General features: G+C 42.4%; 1 protein-coding gene across 4 annotated transcripts; it reads left to right on the top strand.

Annotated features, from left to right (window-relative positions):
- Positions 1-16,165: 16,165 nt before the first annotated feature.
- LOC109780592 (acyclic sesquiterpene synthase) lies at positions 16,166-20,100 on the top strand. Of its 4 annotated transcripts, none has more exons than XM_020339170.4 (11): positions 16,166-16,638; positions 16,815-16,936; positions 17,115-17,389; positions 17,504-17,601; positions 17,776-17,972; positions 18,189-18,292; positions 18,384-18,479; positions 18,562-18,777; positions 18,854-18,995; positions 19,079-19,324; positions 19,483-20,100. In XM_020339170.4, the coding sequence occupies exons 1-11, from the start codon at positions 16,497-16,499 to the stop codon at positions 19,834-19,836; spliced, it is 1,992 nt and encodes a 663-aa protein (XP_020194759.1). In that variant the 5' UTR covers positions 16,166-16,496; the 3' UTR covers positions 19,837-20,100. The 4 variants fall into 4 exon arrangements, with proteins under 4 accessions (XP_020194759.1, XP_040255563.1, XP_040255562.1 ...); XM_040399629.3 differs by having other exon boundaries at positions 16,242-16,638; positions 16,815-16,873; positions 18,381-18,479; XM_040399628.3 differs by having other exon boundaries at positions 16,243-16,638; positions 18,381-18,479.
- Positions 20,101-20,999: the final 899 nt, after the last annotated feature.

Below are 20,999 nucleotides of genomic sequence, written 5' to 3'. Positions count from 1 at the left end.
CAATTTATTCTTATGTTCTCCGCGAGATAGGAACTTTGGAGTGATTCTTCATCACACTTTGAGGGGTGGTTATATGATCCAATTATATTAGCACTGTTGGGAGGTTGCACTAGTGAAAGTACGGACCCTAGGCCTCATTTTCAAGCTTTGCAATACCGTTTTTGTGCCCATTTACTATTTGCTACCTTGCTGTTTTTATTTATTCAGATTATAAAAATATTTTTCTACCATCAATATTGCACTTCTATCACCATCTCTTCGGCGAACTAGTGCACCTATACAATTTGCCATTGTATTGGGTGTGTTGGGGACACAAGAGATTTCTTGTATTTGGTTGCAGGGTCGTTTGAGAGAGACCATCTTCATCCTACACCTCTCACGGATTGATAAACCTTAGGTCATCCACTTGAGGTAAAATTGCTACTGTCCTACAAAACTCTGCGCTTGGAGGCCCAACACGAGTCTATAAGAATAAAGTTTCATAGTAGACATCAACGGGCACGGGTGCGGGCGCGGCGGGTGCAGCCAAACGCACGGGGACCGGCGCTGCGGTGGGTGGAGGGGCGCGCATGGGCACGGGCACGGGCGTTGGCGCTAGCATGTACACGAGCTTGCGCGGGTCCGCGGAGACCTCGCTGATGCCCGCGGCTTCCAGCTCTGCGATAGTGCTCGGTGACCAGCCCGTCAATGCTACAGGGATGGTCGCTGGCGCGGGCGCGGGGATGGGAGCTGGGACGGGAGAGGGGGTAGCAACCGTCGGGGCCAGCTTGTTCTGGGCCATGTCCATGAGGCCCCATTCCTCCCTATTTTCTATCTCCTCCGGCTTGGAGTCGACTTCACCAAACTTGAAGACTAGTGGCAGATGATCCCTCTGCGCCATGGCGTTGGTGGAGGTCTGCGGGAGGGAGGGGAATGGGAGGCGAACAGTAAGGCCTCCCATATTAAGCTGCGACTCGGGCGCCATTAATGGAGAGGAAGGCGGGCGGCCATGGAAGTCAAAGGGCTCGCTTCCCAGTGAGCCTCCGCATTTGAGGGCAGCTTGCACACCTCTCGGTCAGCCTGCGCACCGGACTGCGCTCGCACGCCTCCCGTTCAGTCAAGGTCAAGCAACTGTCCGCACGGCACCTCCTATAGCCATTAAAAACCAAGACACGTGGCGTCATGTGAATGGTTAATAGAACGCACAAGGTTTGAATTATACAAACGTTTGAGATATTAAAGTGGCAGCTATTTTTTCAAAATGCCTTTGTTGGCTGCTATTCGAGTGCGCCTTCTCTCAAAATGGACATGAAAAATACCACAGCATGTCGGGTTCCATTCCACGATAGCATGCCAAGTTTCATTAATTTCAGACGAGTTTTGGATTTACTAGAATTTAAAAACAAAGTATCTCAATGTTTTGCCGGCAATCAATGGTGCCCTGTAGTTTGAAATTCATTCCCATTTCTTGCATGGGACCTAAGCATACACCCAAGGACACAGATTTGATTTTTCAACCAATTTATATGCACTCGAGCATGTGCATGTAGTTCAAATTTGAATTATGCACATGAATGCATTGAAAACTCAGTTAATGCATAAAAATGTCCAAACGAACCCCGAAAAATCGCAACAATTGACACAACACTCCTGTTGTTCTATGTTGACACGAGAAAAAATTTGAAAGCAATAAGAGGCAATGGATAGCGTTTCTTCCCCAAAGGTGGGACGTTCCCTACTGAAACCATCATGCTTGTTGCGAGAAGCTCTGGTTTGTGAGAAGCATATACCCAAACCTGCCCCAAATGGGACAAAAATTTTACCACGGCATGTTGATCCGCTCCATGATAGCACGCCAAGTTTCATGAATTTCAGACGAGTTTTTGATTTACTAGAATTTAAAAACCAAGTATCTCAACGTTTGCTGCCGAGTGACGGTGGCAGGGTGTTTGACATTCATTCCCATTTCTTGCAAGGGACCTAAGCATGCAACCAAGGACACGGATTTGAATTTTCAACCAATTTATATGCATGAGAGCATGTGCATGTAGTACAAATTTGAATTATGCACATGAATGCATTGAAAACTCAATTAATGCATAAAAATGTCCAAACGAACCACAAAAAATCACAAAAATTGACACAACACTCCTGTTTTCTACGTTGACACGAGAATTTTTTTGAAAGCAATAAGAGGCAATGGATATCGTTTCGTCCCCAAAGGTGGGACGTTCCCTACCGAAACCATCATGCTTGTTGTGAGAAGCTCTTGTTTGTGAGAAGCATATACCCAAACCTGCCCCAAATGGGACAAAAAAATTACCACGCAATGTTGATGCCGCTCCATGATAACATGCCAAGTTTCATGAATTTCAGATGAATTTTGGAATTACTAGAATTTAAAACCAGGTTTCTCAATGTTTGCGGCCGAGTGACGATGGCAGGGTGTTTGACATTCATTCCCATTTCTTGCATGCGACCTAAGCATGCAACCAAGGACACGGATTTGAATTTTCAACCAATTTTTATGCATTAGAGCATGTGCATGTAGTTCAAATATTAATTATGCACATAAATGCATTAAAAACTCAATTAATGCATAAAAAATGTCCAAACGAACCCCGAAAAATCCGAAAAATTTACACAACACTCCTGTTGTTCTATGTTGACACTAGAAAAAAATATGAAATCGAGAAGAGGCAACGGATATAGTTTCGTCCAGAATGGTGAAACGTTCCCTACTGAAACCATCACATTTGTTGTGAGAAGCTCTGGTTTATGAGAAGCTTATACCCAAACCTGCCCCAAATGGGACAAAAAATTTACCACGGCATGTTGATGCCCCTCCATGATAGCATGCCAAGTTTCATGAATTTCAGACGAATTTTGGATTTACTAGAATTACAAAAGCAAGTACGTCAACGTTTGCCGTAGAGCCGCGGTGCCATGGTGTTCGAATTTCATCCCCATTTCTTGCATTAGACATAAGCATAAACCCATGGACATATATGATTTTATAACCCATGATGGTGCACCTGAAATGGCTAGAAAACCAATTTAATGTGTAAAATGTTCAAACGAACCCTGAATAATTCCAATTCTTTTATGACACACATATAGTTGCATGTTCACTGCAGATAAAAGGTCTAGCAATTCAAACACCGTCTAGTGTTGCTGTGACCCCATTATGTAATTCAAATCAAGATGAAAAATCAAGTAGATCCCACACAGTTTATTATCACCAACCATGTGAGATGCAACACAAAATATCCTGGAGCAACGTTGGTGTATAGTACGCCTATGGCTTACGTGAGAAGGTGAGTTGCTACAGTCCACAGCCGACGTCTCAAGCAAACAAGCTCGCTCCCCAAATATCATTTCACTGTTCAATCGTCGCCGGTGACCCGCGTCGTGAGGGCAACTTCGGTAGCCCACTCCAGCGAGAGCGCGGTCGCAGCCGCCATGCGCGTGCTAACAAGGTGCATGAGCGCGGCCACAATCTGTGACCGGGCGGCCAAGGCAGCCCAAACGGCCGCTGTTGCTTCTCAGGTGGCGGCAGCAACATCTACCTCGGGGATAGCAACTGGCGAGAGCGGCACATTAGCTGTCTGTTCCGCAGCGGCGGCCTTAGCCCTGATGGAGGCTGCCCACGACCGTGTCGAGGCCGCCCATGCCCAGCTCGTGGCGGTCACTGCACAAATCAAATGAAGCTTCTCCAACAATGGTCGGCAACCCATGGCCGAAGAGTTGGCAATCGCCGAGAGCGTTCGAGCAGCTGTCCGTTCCTCCGCCGCATACCTTGCGATGACGGAGCCCGTCCAAGCCCAGATCACGGCCGCCCACGCCCAGCTCGTGGCGGCCTTTTCCAAAGAGATGGCGGACGCAGATGGCGAGATGCTTGCCGAGTATGGTGCGATGGATGCCATGGAGCCCCTTCCCCAGGAGACCGTCGGGCGCGAGCTGGACATGGAGCCGGCGGCGGAGATCGAAGAGCACCAGCTGTAGTAGTACTCTTTGTTTTGTTTAATTAAGAGCACCGGTCTTTAATTTGTTAGAGTAATGTTTAGGTCAGCTAGCTCTGTTTAATTGCTGAACTTGCTCGATTAAGAAGTGTGGGTGTGCTGTGGTCTCCTTTGTGTAGCCAAATTAGGCAAAGACATGGATGACCACTGTAACCAGGGAAATTCGAACTAAACATTTTGACGTTCAAACTCATCACACACGGGTTAAGCTATCTGAATCGTTTGTGATGTTCACATATCGTACACAGTTCTGAATAAGGGACCGTGTCAGATGACACTTTGCGCGCCAGTTTTTTCGCTGAAGCGATTCCAAATTTTTGGCTTCCGTGGAAAATATCTACCTCCCCGCCCCCTCCCCTTACCAAAAGCCACATTTTCCTGTTTCCGCCTTCCTTTCCAAGTTGAAACCTTCACTCCCTGCTTGCAGCACCGCCTCCTCGCTGGTGACCCTCCTTCAAGCTGCTCGGCCTCGTCTATCCCGGCAGGTAATCCACACCCGACCCCCATGCTCCTCCTCCTTCCACATCCAACATGCCTCCCCGCCTCAACGGCGCGGTAGCGCAGGCTGGTGTTCGGCGTAAGTGGTCAGTCTGTCCCGTCCACGTGGTGGTCGGTCATGTTCGTCGGCGGGTTTATACTTTGGCGGTATTGGCTCAAGGGCCTCGCCGTCGAATTGTGGTAGCAGCTTGCGCTTCGGGTAGCTCTTGGTTGGGCGTTCGAGGCCATATTCCTCGGCTGCCAGGAATTTTGTCCATCTGTCATTGAGCGTGTCCTGTTCGGCTTGGAGTTTCTGCTGCTTCTTTTTTAGGCTTCTCGCAGTGGCGATTAGCCAGCGCTTAAAGCGCTCTTGTTCGAGGGGTTCCTCCGGCATGATGAAATCTTCATCACCGAGGCTCACATCCTCTTCGGAGATCGGTACGTAGTTACTATCTTCCGAGTCCTTGTTCCCAACTGGATCGTCGGGGTTAACTTGCCCATCCTCCCAATCATCATGTTTGGATGTTGCCTCGATGGGGGCTTTGGGGTCTTCGGCATTCTCTGGAGTATTATTGTCTCTGGTGGCGGTATTGCTGTTTTTTTCGCGATGCGATTTTGAGCGGCGCCGCTGACGTCGACGCTTCGGAGGTGCTTCAGCAGGCTTGTCCTCAACCGGATCCTTCTTGCCGTCATCGTCATTCTCTTTGGGTGTGGCTACCATGTATACGTCATATGTGGAGGTAGGCGTCCCACGTCCGGTAAATGGAGGGTCTTGGCCTTGTTCGTCTCCGACATCGTCGTCCATGTCATCGATGTCTTTGGAGGCGTAGTCCAGCATGTCGGTTAAGTCTTCGACAGTGGCTATGAAGTGGGTGGTGGGTGGGACGTAAAATTCCCCGCTCTCAGCCCCTAGTCCGGGCTGGGCGTAATTCGGAAGCGGTTCCTCTGTAATTGCGAGGAATCGCATTAAGTCCAGAGCCTCATTTAGGAGCGAGGTTTGGACAGGGAAGCGAGAATCCGCGGAGCTGGTGAGAGCCTCCTAGCCACGCCCGCTTGATGCGGACCTCGCGAATTCGAATCTGGAGTCCGAGGGAGATTCCGACACTTTAGCGACAAGGGGAGCCCGGTTCGTCTTCGGATTTGCCGATGACGCAGTCCCCTCCAGATCTCCGGTGGCAAGTTCCATAATTGCAGGGAGTACGGCAGGCTCTAAACTCCCGTCTTCGGACCTGGCAGTTTGCTCTGTATCTAAGGCCAGAGCGGCGGTCGGGGCCGCGAACCCTTCGAAGATCAAGTCTCCTCGGATATCAACGACATAGCTCAGATTTCCAAAACTGATCTGATGACCAGGGGCGTAGCTATCGATCTGCTCAAGGTGGTCGGTCGAGTTGGCACGCAGTGCGAAGCCGTTGAATATGAGTAGGTAAATGATAAAAACAGAATTTTTTATGTGGAATGGTGCCTAACATGTTCATCACATATTCTTTTCTTTCTAGCATGGACATCTGGACTTTTATATGGTTCAAAGAAATATTCTAGTTTTGACATGAGGACTTTAATACTCAAGCATGTCATCAAGCAACCATGTCTTTCAAAATATCAACACTAAAATAAGTTATCCCTAGCCCATTATGCTCAATCATTGATCCATTCATGAAACACACTCGCATATTAGCTATGCCCAATGCTCAAGTACGATCATAGTGCCCCTTAGTTGGTGCTTTATAAGAGAAGATGGAGACTCAAGTAAAAATAAAAATTGCATAAAAGTAAAAGAAACGCCCTTCATAGAGGGAAGTAGGGATTTGTAGAGGTGCCAGAGCTCAAAGCGAAAAAGATAGAGATAAAATATTTTGGGAGGCATGCTTTTCCTGTCAAAAAAACGACCAAGAAGTTCCCAATACTTTCCATGCTAGATATATCATAGGCAGTTCCCAAACAGAAAATAAAGTTTATTCCTTTTTCAACCATACTTTCACTTTCCATGGCTAGTCGTATCCACGGGTGCCTTCCATACCAAGAATTTCCAAGGAATTTATTATTTGACAACATAAAGTAAATTCATTTTTCATTTCGGGACTGGGCATCCCTAATACCATTGTCGTACTCTCGTGCAATGACAAGTGAATAAACACTCATCTTGCGAATAACACATCTAGCATGGAAATATATTAGCCACCCCCTACTGTTTCATGAGCGGTACGAGAACACAAAAGAGAAGTTTATTTTGAAAATTAGAGATGGCACATACAAATTTGCTTAGAACAACAAAATAATACCGCATATAGGTAGGTATGGTGGACTCATGTGGCAAAAACTGGTTTAAAGGATTTTGGATGCACAAGTAGTGATCATACTTAGTGCAAATGAAGGCTAGCAAAAGATTAAGAAGCATCCAACCAAGAAACGAAAAATCTCATAAGCGAGCATTAACCATAACTAACACCGAATAATGCACCACAAGTAGGATGTAATCTCATTGCATAACTATTGACTTTCGTGCTTGCATAGGGAATCACGAACCTTAACACCAATATTCTTACTAAAGCACAAGTACTCATCAACATAACTCACATATCATATCATGATTTCTCAAAACTATTACAAAGAATGAAGTTTATTTTGTCCAATGATCTTCATGAAAGTTTTTATTATATCTAGATATCTATCACTTCGGGACTATCATATGTTGCTTTTAATAAGCTCAAACAAATATAAGTGAAGATCCTGAGCATCATATTTCTTTCTCTCAAAATAATTCAAGTGAAGCAAGAGAGAATTTTCTTAAAAAAATACTAACTCTCAAATAAATCTAAGTGAAGCATGAGAGCATTTCTTCGAAAGTAATAAAGCACACCGTGCTCAAAAAGATATAAGTGAAGCACTAGAGCAATTCCATAGCTCATAAAGATTTAAGTGAAGCATAGAGAGAAATTCTAACAAGTCATAGCATAATTTTGGCTCTCTCAAATAGGTGTGTGCGGCAAGGATTCATGAATTCAAAAAAAGCAAATCAAGCAAAGACTCATATCATACAAGACGCTCCAAGAAAAACTCATAATATGTGACGGATAATAATATAGTTCCGAGTAAAATACCGATGGTTGTTAGAAGAAAGAGGGGATGCCACTCGGGCATCCCCAAGCTTAGTTGCTTGCTTCTCTTTGGATAATAGCTTGGGATGCCATGGGCATCCCCAAGCTTAGGCTCTTCCTACTCCTTATTCCTTCATCCATCATAACATCACCCAAAACTTGAAAACTTCAATCACACAAAACTCAACAAAACCTTCGTGAGATCCATTAGTATAAGAAAGCAAATCACTACTATAAGTACTGTTGAAAACTCGTTCATATTTTATTCTTGCATTATATCTACTGTATTCCAACTTTTCTATGGCAAAAACTCTTCAAAGAAAACCATAGAATCATCAAAACAAGCACACAACGCAAAGAAAACAGAATCTGTCAAAAACAGAACAGTCTGTAGCAATCTGGATATTTTGAATACTTCTGTAGCTCCAAAAATTCTGAAAAATTCGTACAGTGTGATAAATTTGTATATCAATCTACTTTAAAAATTCATAATTTTTCGTTGCTTCTGTAATTTTTAAAAATTGTTTTTCTGGACGCAAAAGTTTCTATTTTTCAGCAAGATCAAAGCAACTATCACCCAACATGATCCCAAAGGCTTTGCTTGGCACAAACACTAATTTAAACCACAAAAACACATCTAAACAGATGCATAATTGTGTATTTTACTGAAAACAGCAAGAAAACCAAAAGGCAAAAAGATACAAGTTGGGTTGCCTCCCAACGAGCGCTATCGTTTTATGCCCGTAGCTAGGCATAACGCAAAGGATCTCAGTGTTGTCATCTTTGTTTCTAGATCCATAAGATGCCCTCATGATTGATTCATATGGTGGCCTAATTCTTGTTCTAGGGAAGTGTTCCATACCCTTCCTTAGTGGAAATTGAAATTTAATATTGCCTTCTTCCATATCAATCACGGCACCAATAGTACGTAAAAACGGTCTACCAAGAATAATTGGACAAGAAGGATTGCAATCAATATCAAGAACAATAAAATCTATGGGCACATAATTCCTATTTTCAAGAATAAGAACATCATTAATTCTTCCCATTGGCTTTTTAATAGTAGAATCCGCCAAGTGCAAATTTAAAGAACATTCTTCAATATCGGTAAGACCAAGCACATCACATAAAGATTTCGGAATTGTAGAAACACTAGCACCCAAGCCACATAAAGAAAAACACTCATAATTTTTAATCTTGACTTTGATAGTAGGTTCCCATTCATCATGTAATTTTTCAGGAATTGAAACTTCTAATTCCAACTTTTCTTCTAAAGATTTCATCATAGCATCAAAAATATGTTTAGTAAAAGCTTTATTTTGTTCATAAGTATGGGGTGAATTAATCATGTATTGCAACAAAGAAATACAATCAATCAAAGATCAACTATCATAATTAAAGTCAAAAGAGTGGGCACATCACTAGTTAAAGTTTTGACCTCTTCAAACCCACTTTTATAAATTTTCTCAACAAGATTTTCACCCTCCAAATTATCAGAATGCCTTCTAACTAAAGTTGACTCTTCTTCAGTCCCTTTTTCATCAATCTTAATTTTACTAAACAAGGAATCAATAGAAGAAACACCAATCATTTTATGATCTTTATCATCTTTATGAAAGCAATAACTAGAAACGCTTTTTCTAAAAATTCTCTTCTAGCTCTAAGCATAGCAGTTCTTTTCTTACTTTCATCCATAGAAACATAAAGAGCCTTAATTGATTCCTCAACCTTAGACACAAAAAATTTCATCTTGAGATTTTCTACGTCATGAGAAATTATATCAATACTTCTAGACATATCATCAATCTTATTCAACTTTTCTTCGACTATACCATTCAAAACTTTTTGAGTATTGATAAATTCTTTAATATTATTCTCAAGATCAGAGGTGTTTCTATTGTTATTATAAGAAGGATTACCGTAGGAATTGCCATAATTATTAGAGGAATTACTAGGAAAAGGCCTAGGATTACAATTACCTCTATAAGCATTGTTATTGAAATTGTTTCGCGATATAAAATTCACATCTATGGCATCACTATTTTGCTCAATCAATGTAGACAAAGGAACATCATTAAAATCAATAGGAGCACTTTTATTAGCAATCAATTTCATAAGAGCATCAACTTTTTCACTCAAAGAAGAAATTTCTTCAACCGAAATAACTTTTTTACTAGTAGGAGCTCTTTCGGTATGCCATTGTGAATAATTTGCCAGGATATTATCAAGCAATTTGGTGGCTTCACCCAAAGTAATTTCCATAAAAGTACCACCCGCGGCGGAATCCAAAAGATTACGAGAAACAAAATTCAACCCCGCATAAATTTTTTGTATGATCATCCAAAGATTTAACCCATGAGTTGGGCAATTCCTTAGCATCAATTTCATCCTTTCCCAAGATTGTGCAACACGTTCATGTTCAAGTTGCTTGAAATTCATGATGTGGGTTCTAAGGGAAATAATTTTCAAGGGCGGAAAATACTTAGTAATAAAAGCATCCTTGCACTTATTCCAAGAATCGATACTACTGCGAGGCAAAGAAGAAAACCAAATTTTTGCACGATCTCGCAAAGAAAACAAGAATAATTTCAACTTCACAACATCATTGTCCACATCTTTTTTCTTTTGCATATCGCATAATTCCACGAATGTGTTAAGATGGGACGCGGCATCCTCATTAGGAGTACCGGAAAATTGATCTTTCATAAAAGATTCAGCAAAGCGGTATTAATATCACAAGAAATCATTGTTGTTGGTATTGGAGAAATCACACAACTTGGTTTTTATCTTGAGTCATTGTGACTACGCAACAAGATTGCACTCAAAAATAGATCCGGCAAGAAAACGGCGAACGAAAAAGAGGGCTAATAAAACGGCAAATTTTTGTAAAGTGGGGGAGAGGAAAACGAGAGGCAAATGACAAATAATGTAAATTGCAAGGAGATGAGATTTGTGATTAGGAACCTAGTAGATGTTGATGATGTCTCCCCGGCAACGGCGCCAGAAATTCCTTTTGATGTCTGCTAGAACTACGTCGGTATTTCCCCAAAGAGGAAGGGATGATGCAGCACATCAACGTTAGGTATTTCCCTCAGTGATGAGACCAAGGTTATCGAACCAGTAGGAGAACCACGCAACATCACGTAAACAACTCCTTCACACAAAAGAACAAATACTTGCAACCCGACGTAAGAGAGGGGTTGTCGATCCCTCACAGGTAAAAAGATAGATAAAATTGTAGTAGATTGGATAAATAGATCTCGCGGGAACGCGAGATAAAATAAATAAACAAAAATTGTAGCAAAGTATTTTTGGGGTTTTGGAAATATAGATCTGAAAATAAAAGCAAATGAAAATAGATCGCGAAGGCAAATATAATAAAGAAGAGACCCGGGGGCCGTAGATTTCACTAGTGGCTTCTCTCAAGAAAAATAGCATACGGTGGGTAAACAAATTATTGTTGGGAAATTGATAAAACTTCAAATAATCTTGACGATATCAAGGCAATTATCATTATATAGGATTCACGTCCAAGATTAGTAGACCGACTCCTGCTCGCATCTACTACTATTACTCCACACATCGACCGCTATCCAGCATGCATCTAGTGTATTAAGTTCATGGAAAAACGGAGTAATGCAATAAGAACGATGACATGATGTAGACAAGATCTATTTATGTAGAAATAGACCCCATCTTGTTATCCTTAATAGCAACAATACATACTTGTCGGTTCCCCTTCTGTCACTGGGATCAAGCACCATAAGATCGAACCCATCACAAAGCACCTCTTCCCATTGCAAGATAAATAGATCAAGTTGGCCAAACAAAACCCAAATATCAGAGAAGAAATACGAGGCTATATACAATCATGCATATAAGAGACCAAAGAAGACTCAAATAATTTTCATGGATAAAAACATAGATCTGATCATAAACTCTAAGTTCATCGGATCCCAACAAACACACCGCAAAAAGAGTTACATCATATGGATCTCCAAGAGACCATTGTATTGAGAATAAAAAGGGAGAGAGGAGGCTACTAACTACGGACCCATAGGTCTACAATGAACTACTCACGCATCAACGAAGAGGCACCAATGAGGATGATGAACCCCTCCATGATGGTGTCCAGATTGGATCTGGTAGTTCTGGAACTTGCGGCGGCTGTAATTAATTTTCGTCGACTCCCCTAGGGTTTCTGGAATATTGGGGTATTTATAGAGAAAATAGGCGGTGTGGGAGGCCACCAAGGTGGGCACTACCCACCTGGGCGCGCCTGGGGGCCCAAGCGTGCCCTGCTGGGTTGTGCCCCCCTCGGGGCACCCCCCCCCCCCCCCCCCAGGTGCTTCTCCGGCCCATTGGGTGTCTTATGGTCCATAAAAATTCCACAAATAGTTTTGTTGCATTTGGACTCCGTTTGATATTGATTTCCTGCGATGTAAAAAACAAGCAGAAAACAGCAACTGGCACTGGGCACTATGTCAATAGGTTAGTACCAGAAAATGATATAAAATGGTTATAAAATGATTGTAAAACATCCAAGAATGATAATATAACAGCATGGAACAATAAAAAATTATAGATACGTTGGAGACGTATCATGACTCACCTCATGGCTCGAAGAGGGAGAGGGCACGTCGCATGGAGAGAGAGAACTCTTCATCGAAAGAGGAACCAGAAGAGGTAGCCTTCAAAGATGAAGAGAACAAGAAACCCGAAGCGACCCCCATCGAATTGTTAAAGCTTGTTAGAAACAGTGACCGTCTCGACTTTGTCAAGATCACTCCAACCGTTGTGGCTAGTGTTGGCTTTCATGACTGCACTATTCATGAGTTGTTGGAGGGATCACAGCAGGAGAAACCCAAGGTGCACAGGGAGTTCACTGTGGGAGCTCACATCACCGCCGGGCCCCCAAGAAAGAAGTCCCTCGCGGATCCCAACTACGTCCCCAATCCTCATCCACGCCTGATCGCATTCGCGAACTCAAGGTACATGCTAACAATTCCAAAATTCAACGTGAAATTTTGTGTAATCGTATCAAGGAGATAGAGGACACGATCTCTAAGAGCACCGGGACGATTTTGTCCACGAGCTTGAGGATAATCGCAAACTTGGCGGAGGCGATGCAAATACTCAAGCTCTGCATCGCAATCCTGAAGGAGACTAGTGAACTTCTCCTCGCCACGATCCCCTGTTTCCCCAGGTCCGCACTTGCCAAGAACCCCAGTACCGAAAACATGGGGCGATGAATGAATCTCGTCAGCTTAGAATGTTAAGCTTGGGGAGATTTTGAAGCCCTTGTATCTTCTTTTATTGCTTTGCATGGGGATTTTTAGTTTAAGTTTTAGTTTGACTCGGTTAAATGAAAGTGGACCATCTATATCTTTTTGATTGAGGGAAGACTCTTTGATCCAATGAGTAATAGATAGTTGTAATAATTGGTTGTTTGTATTATTCTGAAAGTTATATTAGATGCATGGTTAGATATGTGTGCTAATATATTTCCCTTAATGATGAGTGTAAGTCTTTCACATCCTTGGTGTCACTTGGATAGAAAAGGTGAACAACTGTATGAACTAGATTACCTTTATTTTAGTTTTTATCTCTAAGAACTTTTTGTAAAATAAATAAATAAAATGGCGTGTGATGACACTCCGACCATTAAAATTGAATAAGAGCAAGTAGCGGTGAGAAGAAACTCTAAATAAATTAAGTCATTCAAAAACCCCGATCTCACTATAAGGAAGCATGTTTTGCCTCATGTTACAAATGAACAAAAATGATTGTGACGTAGGCACTTAAGCATGGACATTAAAAGAAAAAGGAACAAAAATTTGGCAGCTTGATAATTAAAAAGAGAAGCACGTTGCTACTTGCTCGACTGAAATACATGTGAATTATTACATAGAGTTGTGATGTGTTTGCTAACCGATAGAGTAGTAGAGGTGTGGAAGCCTTCATGATCATCTTAATGAGTAAAGATATGATAGTGCTCGTTTTGATCGCATAACTTCTATAAGTCCCTGAATCGAGTGGTAGACTCGTGCATTTATTTTATCTGCACGTCATGAGCAAGATGATCTCGTTCTTACAAGCGACCCCATTTGCTCGGGGATGAGCAAACCTCAAACTTTGGGGAGTTGATGAGTACAAATTGTGTGATGTTTTACACCCCTTATTTTGTTCCATAGTTGTAGCCTGTAGGATTCTTGGATTTTACCGCATTTGCACACTTCTTTCATATGTTTTCGTCAGGTTATCATGTGTCGCCACCTCCGCCTGATTGGAAGACGATGCAATGTACGAGTGCACGCGCTCGTACCATTGATCATACCATGTGTTTCCGCCTCCGCCTGATCAACTACTTCATCCCTGTGCACATGGATCACAAACCAGGGATGCCTAGCCACCAAAAACTCATCCAAAACGAAGAAACCTAGCCTCCGAAAGGATTCCGGAGGGGGAATTGATCAAGGGACTACACCGCCGCATCTCTGCATCAAGAGGGCATTATGACCACCCGTCTTCATCATCACCATCCCATATCCATCTCCATCCCTTTCTAATACATTAGTCGGCGTGGATTCACTTTTGTATTACTTTGATGTTACCACCATGTTCATCATTATTCATCCCCTGATATTCATTTCCTCGATGTGTGAGTAGTTTCCTAGTTCTCGGGAGCATGGAGGAACCCTAGTATGTTTATGATTGAATGATAATAGGATTTGATATGCCCTTTACATGCATATGTTAATGATCTTTTTGATTTTGAGTGAAGTCGACCATCCAACATATGCCTCCTTCGGATGGAAGATTATTACTATTGGTGTGAGGGTGGGATGTAGAGGTCGGTAGTGACAATGCTTATCTCCCTCCTTTCCAGATCATTGTGATAGGGGATAAACGGAGACCGCACTAGCTGTGTTCATGGGGAAACCCTTAATTATGATTCGGTAACTGGAGTGGAGATGAACGGTAGTGGCATATGAGATACAGGGTTCCTGCATGTGCACATATCTGTACTTGGCTCCGCCCACTTGTAGCAACATATAAAGCATATTAGAAATTCGAATTAGGATTATGCTTACGCATCGGTCGTGTTAGACACATACTATTGTGGAATTCGGACTCATGAGAACACTTTAGTCCTATCAATTCCAACAACCGTTACTTACATTTCATGCTCTTTTATTTTACTCTTACTATTTATTTCCGTGTTCGCAACAACCACTAAATATTCTGAACTTTCGTTTCCTCTTTGCTTTGGATCACAACTAACTGGCAGCCACTATAATCTAAATCACTACAAGAGACAAAGTTCAAGTCGTGTGCTCCCTATAGGATCGATATATACTCTTACTTCGAAAAGGTCACAACTAAACCCTATGCACTTGCTGGCCATCAATAGTCCCAGGTCTGCTCCTCTCATAGCAGTCATGACTCCTTCTGTTTGACAGGGGTGGAAGGCCGGCATGTTGGTGGAGCAGGACCTACTACTGGTATGTGTTTGTGTGGTTGGCGCCTGTTGTGTCGTTTGTCATTGTCGTCGGCGAGAGTGGTCTTGACCCTATGAGTTTTGATGTTTCGAGTGGGCTTGGCCCTTGTGGTATCCAGTTTCGCTCAATTTTCCGTAATTAACTGGGCATCAATCTTCTTCTTAGTTAATGAAATGGGCAAAAAAATCCCATGTTTCAAAAAATAAAACACACAGGTACACGCGAATACACGAGACTCGATTTGTTTTAGAAATGCTAAAAATACGACGTCGTATTTTTAAGCATGGAAAATCAAATGATTTTTATGACAAATTATGTTGTCGCGAGGATGGCAATTTCCTTTAGCAAGTATGGCAATTTCTAGCAAAAAAACTGAACATGGCAATGATTTGCCATGCTTGCTAAGGGACATTGTCATTCTTGTAACAACATAATTTGCTATCTCGAGGGTTCAATTTGCCATGCTTAAAAACTCGACGTTAGATTTGTAGCGAAATCTATTTGTTTTTTCCCACTAGAAACTGCCGAATTGTTATGTCTTATTCCGATTTTGCCACTCCAAAGAAAAATAGTACACAGTTTTAGCAAAAAATACTACAAACTTTGATTCTTAAGCATCAGATGTATTTTCCACCATAAATACCAATCAATAATTGTCATGCGGATTCTGAAGCCCATCTTAGAAAAATCTTGATTTGACAAGTGCAGTAAAAATATCAGAACAGCCTCACCAGCACGATCAACCACACAAACTCTATCAATAATTTCGTCCAATCCCATCAACCATGTTGTAAACACATGAGTTTCTCGTTTCTCTGACCTGACAGCCTGGACTCTGGCGACTGATTAGACGAACAACTCAATTCATGAGTCGGGCAGCGATCGACATCACCTCTCGCGGCGATGTAACCGGTCTCTCCATGAGAGTTTGGAAATTAGCGTAGCGTCACGTGGAAGTGTTTGTTTCGGATGGTGTAGCTTCAGCACCACATGTTTGTCTATTGGATTGAAAAGAACAGTCCGTACATAGATTGATGCAGCCTCCGGTGGCCGTGCCATTATGTAGCTTCAACACCATAGATAGGAGGCTAGTACAGTAGCATTTCGCAAGTGGGTTTGTCCTTGCACGCGTGAATTCCACATTTCCGCTGGTGTCTCACGAGGCTTGTCTACTTCCTGTGAACCTTTTGAGCCAGCGACAGGATTCGTGCAACTCGTGAAACAGAAGTGATAACAGATGCATACTCGTCTGTGACTCCTGGGAGCCGAATTGGATTTTCGATACGATATCTTCAACCCAGATAGGAATGTCCAGCAACCTGTGTATTTACTCTATATATACTGAACTCTGACTCACTCAGGTAGTCACTCACTCCCAGTTCTTTAGCTGAACCTTCTGCTTCTGCACATCGGTCGATCGAATGACGGCGACAAGGGGCGTAATTAATCTGCCCGGTTCTCCTCTCTCGCCGCCAAGTGGTCGCTGCCCCTCGTCCTCCGGCCTACCATGCGGGGTGCTGCCCATGCGGCCGAGCAGATCTCCCCGGCCTACCGTCGCCACAGGTAGCCTGCCATGCCACCATGCCCATGCATGATGCATCTTGGTCGTCTCGTTTCTTTGATCTGTTTGTTTTATAGATGCAAATAGCTTCGTCTTCTTCTTTAATTTTTGCGTTCGAGAAAGTAGATTAATCAGTCGTAACGCTGTGATAATTAGCTAATGGTGTTCTTTACAACAGGGGCCAAGAACAGGCAGCTGGAAGTCGGAGAAAATGCTGCAAGTTTGCAAAACCGGCTGGTAGTATATACTAACACTACTGGAATTTTCACGTACGCCGGGTGTAATGCTCTTCGCCGAGTGGTAAAACACGGACACTCAGCAAAGCGACCTATTAATTCCTGATTACTACTCCTACTAAATTTGCATTTTTTTTTCTTCGAAAAGGGGATAACCCCGGCCTCTGCATCGTACGCTCCACACAGCCATCTACCAAAATTTGCATGTGACGAGCTCTTATTTTTGTATGTGTACTTTTCAGTTAGGATTAATAAATGGCATGGATCAGAAGAAGGTTAGAGAGACTAGAAGAAAGCAGCAGCTCCAGGAACCCGAACCGGCGCCATCTTCCCATAACACCGCAGGGGTGGCTACGGTGGCTCCCTTGCCTTTGCCTGCCTCCCCTCAGATCCAATGCTTCCCGACGTCTTCGACAAATATACATCACCAACTATCCATGCTGGACGTCCTTGAAAAGATCGGGATATCCCGGCATTTTGCTGGTGAGATCAAGAGTGTCCTGGACTTCACTTACAGGTATATGAAGTACTACTCGCTACAAGTTGAGTAAAGATGATTAGTCGATCGGTTCTTTGTTTACTGGTTGTAGAGTCTCGTGTGAGAGGGTGTCTGACAAGAGCAAGTTTGCAGTCGTTGGTTGCAGAGAGATGAGGAGATCATGCTGGACACGGGGACATGTGCCATGGCATTTCGTATCCTAAGGATGAACGGATACGACGTCTCATCTGGTATATATACTATTTCCTTTTAGCTAGTCTCGCCAAAATATGTCATTCTGTAAGCTTGCTTAGCATTTGATTCTTTTTTCAGGGAAGCTTAGCATCTATTTATTCTTAATATGGGACGTGTATATTTCCTCACACGCTACTAACTCCTCACCTGAAAACATGTGCATGTTGCAGACAGCTTATCACATCTTACCGAAGCCTCCGTTCATCTGAATGATACGAGATCTTTGTTAGAACTATACAAGGTTTCCCAAGTCAGTACCTCGAAACACGAGTTGATTCTGGACAGTATAGGATCCTGGTCAGGTCGCCTACTCAAGGAACAACTGAGATCTAGTAAGGCACAAAAATTGACACCACTCCTAAGAGAGGTAAATACTCAACCGGAAACATACTTGTACCCACAACATTTCATAGATAGCCTTAGGATGTGTTCGGTTGTGAACTTGTGATAAATCTTCAGTGTGAACCGTCACGTTTGTAGCTCTATTTATGCTTATTTGTCGATGAAATTAATTCCGGACTTTGTTTTGGAGACTAACTCTACTTGTATTCTCAGTGATATATATATGCTTTTGTGTTGTTAGGTAGAACATGCTCTTGATAGCCCCTTCTACACTACGTTGGACCGTCTAGAGCATAAGATGAACATCGAACAATTTGACTTTATGGAGCATCAGATGCTATACCTGTATGGTTTTATTCTCCTTTTTTCACAAAACAAGGTTTGTGTAATGCATAACTTCACAAGACACACCAATGTTATTATATATCTTAAGCAGGCCTTGGCAGAGAAATCAAGACCTGCTAGCTTTGGGTGTCATGGATTTCAATACAAGTCAAATTGTGTGCCAACAAGAGCTTCAACATCTCGAGAGGTACATCTTATCAACTATATTCGATTATATACCAACAACACTCGTCTTATTGAGATGACTTTTTTGTTTCCTTTCATGGTAGTTGGGTGAAAGATAGCAGGTTAGACCAGTTACCTTTTGCACGACAAAAGTTAGCCTATTTCTACCTCTCTGCCGCCGGCACCATGTTGCCTGGAGAGTTATCCGATGCTCGGATTCTATGGGCCAAGAACGGTGCGCTTACGACGGTCGTTGACGACTTCTTCGACGTCGGGGGATCAAAAAAAGAATTGGAGAATCTCACCACATTAGTTGAGATGTAACAATATACACATCTCTTGTTTATCTTTCTAAAGCAATATTTGGTTTCTTCTACTTATCCTATTGTTGTGCAGGTGGGATAAGCATGAGGAAATTCAGTACTACTCCGAACATGTAGAGATTGTTTTTTCTGCAATCTACAACTCGGTGAACCAGCTTGGAGCAAAGGCTTCTGCGGTGCAGGGCCGCAATGTCACCAAACACTTTGTAGACATAGTTAGTCTCATTCATACTTATTTTTGTGTACATGGTACAATTAATTTTCTCTAACAAATACTAACGTGATTACTGGATTGTAGTGGCAAGATTTGATAAGAAATATGATGACCGAGGTGGAATGGAGAGAGACCGGATACATTCCAACACCAGAGGAGTACATGGAGAATGCGGTTGTTACGTTTGCATTAGGCCCCATTGTGCTCCCAGCACTCTACTTCATTGGGCCAAAGATTACGGAGTATACCGTCAGAGATACTGAGTATAACGAGCTATTCAGACTAATGAGCACTTGTGGGCGTCTCCTGAACGATGTCCAAACTTACGAGGTATCTCGCCAAAGTTTTGGATTTTAATTCAATGGTGTTTATTATCTTGTCGAGAGATAAACGCGTCTTGAATTTCCATGATAATATTATCACACTCCAAGGGAAAATAGCAGGAGGAGATAGCTAAGAATTTTTTGTTGTTGACTATGTTGTTGTAGAGGGAGTACATCGACGGTAAAATAAATAGCGTATCTCTGCTCGTTCATCATAGTGGTGGCTCGATGACCATACCGGAGGCCAGGAAAGAGTTGCAGGAGCCCATAGACACATGCAGGAGAGACTTGTTAAGGTTGGTCCTCAAAGAAGACAGCGTCATGCCTAGACTATGCAAGGAGTTGTTCTGGAAAATGTGCAAGACATGCTACTTTTTTTACTACCAAGGAGACGCGTTCAGCTCGCCAGAGGAGAAGGTTGGTGCGGTGGATGCGGTGATCCATGAGCCGCTCCAGCTCCCCCTGGATCTACGCCCTGGTCTCGACTTGTCCTATCTGCATGAGAGAAAAAATGATTGAGTATTAATTTTCCTCATTTGTACATATCATTGTAGGTTTGCTTTGGTACATCTTTTTTTTTTGTTATGTTTGGTACATCTCTTTTTAGAAAAACTAACAGAGTGCCCCTCACAAATACAAGGGCATCATCCCTAATTAGTGTGTCAAACATTTTAAGTATTTATTAGTATCTCATGTAGACATTGTCTATTTTTACCTACCCCTTTTTTAGCCCAGATGTAATACGGTATTTGCACTAATGAGGAAACGTAATGTTTACAACAATAAGTATCTCAACCAGAGATATGCCCAATTCATGTTTTCCCAACATTATCATCAAGATTTATAGCGTAGAGCTGTAATTGTGACTAAATCGTCATAGGTAAATGTCAATCCATCTGAGAAGGCGATCTGCATTCTTTCTTTTCACTCTATGTTGCAAACGTATTAACTCTTTCTTCAAATGGTATTTCAAGTGATGCGTGTTGGAGCTTCCCTCTTAAAAAAATTGTCAATTCTTCGAATCCAAATATTCCAACATCCCAAAATAATGACATCAAGAGCAATTTCTTTACGCGGGTTCTGAAAAGCCAGAAGGACTCTTCCATACATAGAAATTACTTTCAGTTTGCTGGGCAAAATGGAATTCCAGAAGCTTTGAGCCGTATCACTCCTAGAAAAGATGTAGGGTTGTTTCTTCAATGTTATCATTGCAGAGCACATAGTTGTAACAGTCAAGATGTGTGGATTTTCTCTTTAAAAGATTTTCCTTGTATTAACTCTGTCATGCAACAAATGCCAAAAAAGAAGATCTTATGCCTCAGTCTGCCAGCACATAACAGTGATGTGTGCTTTGTATGGTCCCATCAAACTCTTATATATCTTTTTGTTGAAACCCTGATTATTATGTGTGTGTGCGCGCACGCAGCGCTTGCTGAAGAGCTGGTCAAAGTTGTGGAACCTGAAGGTTGACGAAGTCAGCACAAACGCCTCGCTATCAATGGAACGTTGCCTTCCATTGAAATACTAATTCGCATTAACGAGACACCAAAGCATAAAAACATGGGGTTTGATCTCTAGAGGGATTAGGGTACCACCACCCACCTAACTATCCAACCAGTGGATGGTTCTCGGACTAGTATACATCTTGCTGGAAGAATAAAGACTGCCTTTCCATTTTTAAG

Source organism: Aegilops tauschii, chromosome 2, assembly GCF_002575655.3.
Source record: "Aegilops tauschii subsp. strangulata cultivar AL8/78 chromosome 2, Aet v6.0, whole genome shotgun sequence".
NCBI classification, from domain to species: Eukaryota; Viridiplantae; Streptophyta; class Magnoliopsida; order Poales; family Poaceae; genus Aegilops; species Aegilops tauschii.
Note: the sequence above shows the minus strand (reverse complement) of the source record. Positions and strands in the feature narration are given on the sequence as shown.

Coding starts and splice junctions, on each gene's coding strand:
- LOC109780592 (XM_040399628.3), top strand. CDS start 16,497: ATGACGGCGACAAGGGGCGTAATTAATCTGCCCGGTTCTCCTCTCTCG. Junction 17,602..17,775: donor CGGATACGACGTCTCATCTG/GTATATATACTA, acceptor TGCATGTTGCAG/ACAGCTTATCACATCTTACC. Junction 18,293..18,380: donor GAGCATCAGATGCTATACCT/GTATGGTTTTAT, acceptor ATATATCTTAAG/CAGGCCTTGGCAGAGAAATC.